At 59.1% G+C, this 2,929-nt stretch overlaps 1 protein-coding gene across 1 annotated transcript in view; it reads right to left on the bottom strand.

The window, feature by feature from the left end:
- NACC1 (nucleus accumbens associated 1, BEN and BTB (POZ) domain containing) overlaps positions 1-1,780 on the bottom strand; it is a 5,631-nt gene extending 3,851 nt beyond the window's left edge. Inside the window, exons 1-2 of the mRNA XM_011953182.1 lie at positions 814-1,780; positions 562-735 (exon numbers count right to left, since the gene is read on the bottom strand). Coding sequence (XP_011808572.1) covers positions 562-735; positions 814-1,759 — 1,120 coding nt within the window. The 5' untranslated portion in view covers positions 1,760-1,780. The remainder of the gene's footprint in view (positions 1-561; positions 736-813) is intronic.
- Between the last annotated feature and the right edge of the window lie 1,149 nt (positions 1,781-2,929).

Raw genomic sequence — 2,929 nt, 5'->3', positions numbered from 1 at the left:
AGAGACGGGGTTTCACCTTGTTAATCAGGATGGTCTCGATCTCCTGACCTCGTGATCCGCCCGCCTCGGCCTCCCGAAGTGCTAAGCCACTACACCCAGCCTCTCTTTTTTTTAAGAGATGAAGTCTCACTCTGTCGCCCAGGCTGGAGTGCAGCGGCCACCATAGCTCACTGCAGCCTTGACCTCCTGGGCTCAAGGGATCCTCCCACCTCCGCGTCCTGAGTAGCTGGGACTACAGGCATTCGCCCCCCTGCCTGCCCAAATTCTTAACCTAGGTAGTAACTGACCTTCACAGGAGCCCAGGAGTAGCTTTTCTACCCATGTGGCCAAACAATAATTGTCCATGCTCACCCCGACCCCTTAAGTCAGAGACCTAGAGGCCAGGCCTTGCTGTATCAGCACCTCCATCTCACCAACGCCCCCACCCCGAGGGTGGCTGTTACCAACACTACAGCACAGATAGGGAAACTGAGGTGCTGGGGGCTCCTAACTAGCTGCCCAGCCCAGGCCAGCTGGCTCCAAAGTTGTGAAGGGGAGAGATCTGGGGCAAGGCCAGCCCACCTGTCACCAGCTCCAGCTTCTCAGAGGGGTCGCCCTCGTCGTAAAGCTTGGGGTGGCAGCGGTTCCCAATCTGGTTGATAAGCTCAGCCGGGAGAGATGCCAGGTCCTGCCGAACCCGGATGCGATTCCGGGACTCGGGGGCCACCTGCTCCGGGAGGGCCTCTACCTTCTCGGCTGCAGGGAGAGAGTGGAGCATGAGTGGCAGGAGAGGCAGGGGTTGCTGGCGGGGTGGGGGGCAGGGTGGCACCTCACCTGTCTGGCCGACGTTCATCATGCTGTACATGGTGTACATGTTGCAGATCTGCCGGTACTGCTCATCCATGCCCTCCTCGCCGCCGTCCTCCTCCTCGTCCTCCTCATTGTGGTAGGAGCCAGGGCTGTCGCTGGTGTAGGCGCTCGAGGTGCCCGGGCTGGTCCGCTCCGACGTGCTGGGCCCACTGACCACGCCCCCTGCTGCCGCCACCCCACCGGCCGGCTGCCCTGCTCCCGTGGCCACGGCGGGCTGGGCTGCTGCCACCACCGGAGCCTGTTGGGGTGGCGGGGGCTGGTGAGGCCGGTTGGCAGCCAGGTCCGGCGTGGAGAACTTGGCCATTTTGCGGCTGCCGTTGCTGCTGCCCCCAGCCTCCTTCTGGCCACTGTCCCACAGCCGCTTGGCCACGGGCATGCACTGCACAGAGTCCGACTCCTGCTGCTCTGTCTTCACCCGAGACACGAGGGGCAGTGGGGTGCTACAGGCTGGCCAGCCCGATGTCTGCGCCACGGGGCTCTGGGGCTCCGACGATGGGGCCTCCTCTGCGTGCAGGCCCTGGGAGTCGCAGCTCGGGGAGCTCACCTTGAGGAAGAACTCGGTGCCCTTCTCCATGATCTCCTGGATCTGCAGGAAGCCAGCCGTGTACATGAGCAGGAACTGGTCACCCACGTTCATGCTCAGCCGGCCCGTGTAGCAGAAGCTGAGGATCTGCTGGAAAGACTGGGGTTGCACGGCCGCCGGCAGCTCCACCACGGCGCTGCGGCTGTTGTTGAACAGGTCCCGGAAGTAGGAGCTGCTGGCAGCCAGCACGGCCCGGTGGGCCTTGAAGGCATGGCCCTTGACCACCACCGACACGTCACAGTACAGGCCCTGTAGCCGCTGCTCATTGAGGCACTCCAGGATGCTGTTGCCGAAGTTCGGGATCTCCATCTGCAGTGTCTGGGCCATGGTGGTGGCTGCACAGGGGGCAGGGAGGAATGGAGAGACAGAGATGGAGGAAAAGGGTCAGGCGGCAAATGTGGGTGCTGGCCTAGCCCTGGCCCCAAAGACCTCCCCTGCTGGAGGGACATCCACATGATGGAATCTGCCATGATGCTAACCGCACAGAGCCCTGTACCCTATCTGTCCTGGTACAGACTCACTTTTACAATATGTGGTCAAATCTGCTAACCTAGTTGCAGGCCAGGGTGGCCACGCGCTGTCCCTTGCAAAGAGGAGGGGGCAAACGCATACTTATTCCGTATGTACTTAAAGAGTAACTGAATATGCTTAAGTGCTCGGAAGAGTGGCTAGGACACAGTGTGCTACCTCTGAGTGCCAGCTATTGCTAGCACCAGGTACATATATGGTATCTCTGCAGCGTACTGGCATGGAAATGCCAGTAAGGTAGGGTCATCTGACTGTGCACCAGAGTCTGCAGTGCTGGGCACATGCCCCTCAATCAGTTTGTTGAATGACTAAATGATCACTCAAGAAATTACATGAGGTCGGGCGTGGTGGCTCACTCAAGTAATCCCAGCATTCTGGGAGGCTAAGGCAGGCAGATCACTTGAGGCCAGGAGTTCGAGAGTTGGCAGCTTGGCCAACATGGCAAAACCCTGTCTACCAAAAATACAAAAATTAGCCAGGTGAGGTGGCGTGGGCCTGTAGTCCCAGCTACTAGGGAGGCTGAGGCCAGAGAATTGCTTGAACCCAGGAGACAGACGTTGCAGTGAGCCGAGATCACGGCACTGTACTCCAGCCTGGGAGACACTAAGACTGTCTCAAAAAAAAAGGAAAAATAAATTACATGAGGCTGGGTGCAGTGGCTCATGCCTGTAATCCCAGCACTTTGGGAGGGTGAGGCATGTGGATCACTTGAGCCTAGGAGACCGAGACCAGCCTGGGCAACATGGCGAAACCCGGCCTCTTATGAAAAATACAAAAATTAGCCCGGCATTGTGGAGCACACCTGTGGTCCCAGCTACTAAGGAGGGTGTGCGGGGGTGGATCTGTTGAGCCCAGGAGGTCAAGGTGAAACTAGTAGGCCTCACAAAACCTAAAAAGTTAGCACCAGGTGGCCCTAGATAGGGTCCCACCCTGCCTAGATAGGGTCCCACCCTGCCTCGATAGTGTTCC

The sequence above is a fragment of the Colobus angolensis genome, unplaced genomic scaffold, assembly GCF_000951035.1.
Source record: "Colobus angolensis palliatus isolate OR3802 unplaced genomic scaffold, Cang.pa_1.0 Scaffold36, whole genome shotgun sequence".
In the NCBI taxonomy this organism is placed as follows: domain Eukaryota; kingdom Metazoa; phylum Chordata; class Mammalia; order Primates; family Cercopithecidae; genus Colobus; species Colobus angolensis.
The sequence above is the reverse complement of the archived record's forward strand: the minus strand, read 5'-3'. Positions and strand labels throughout refer to the sequence as shown.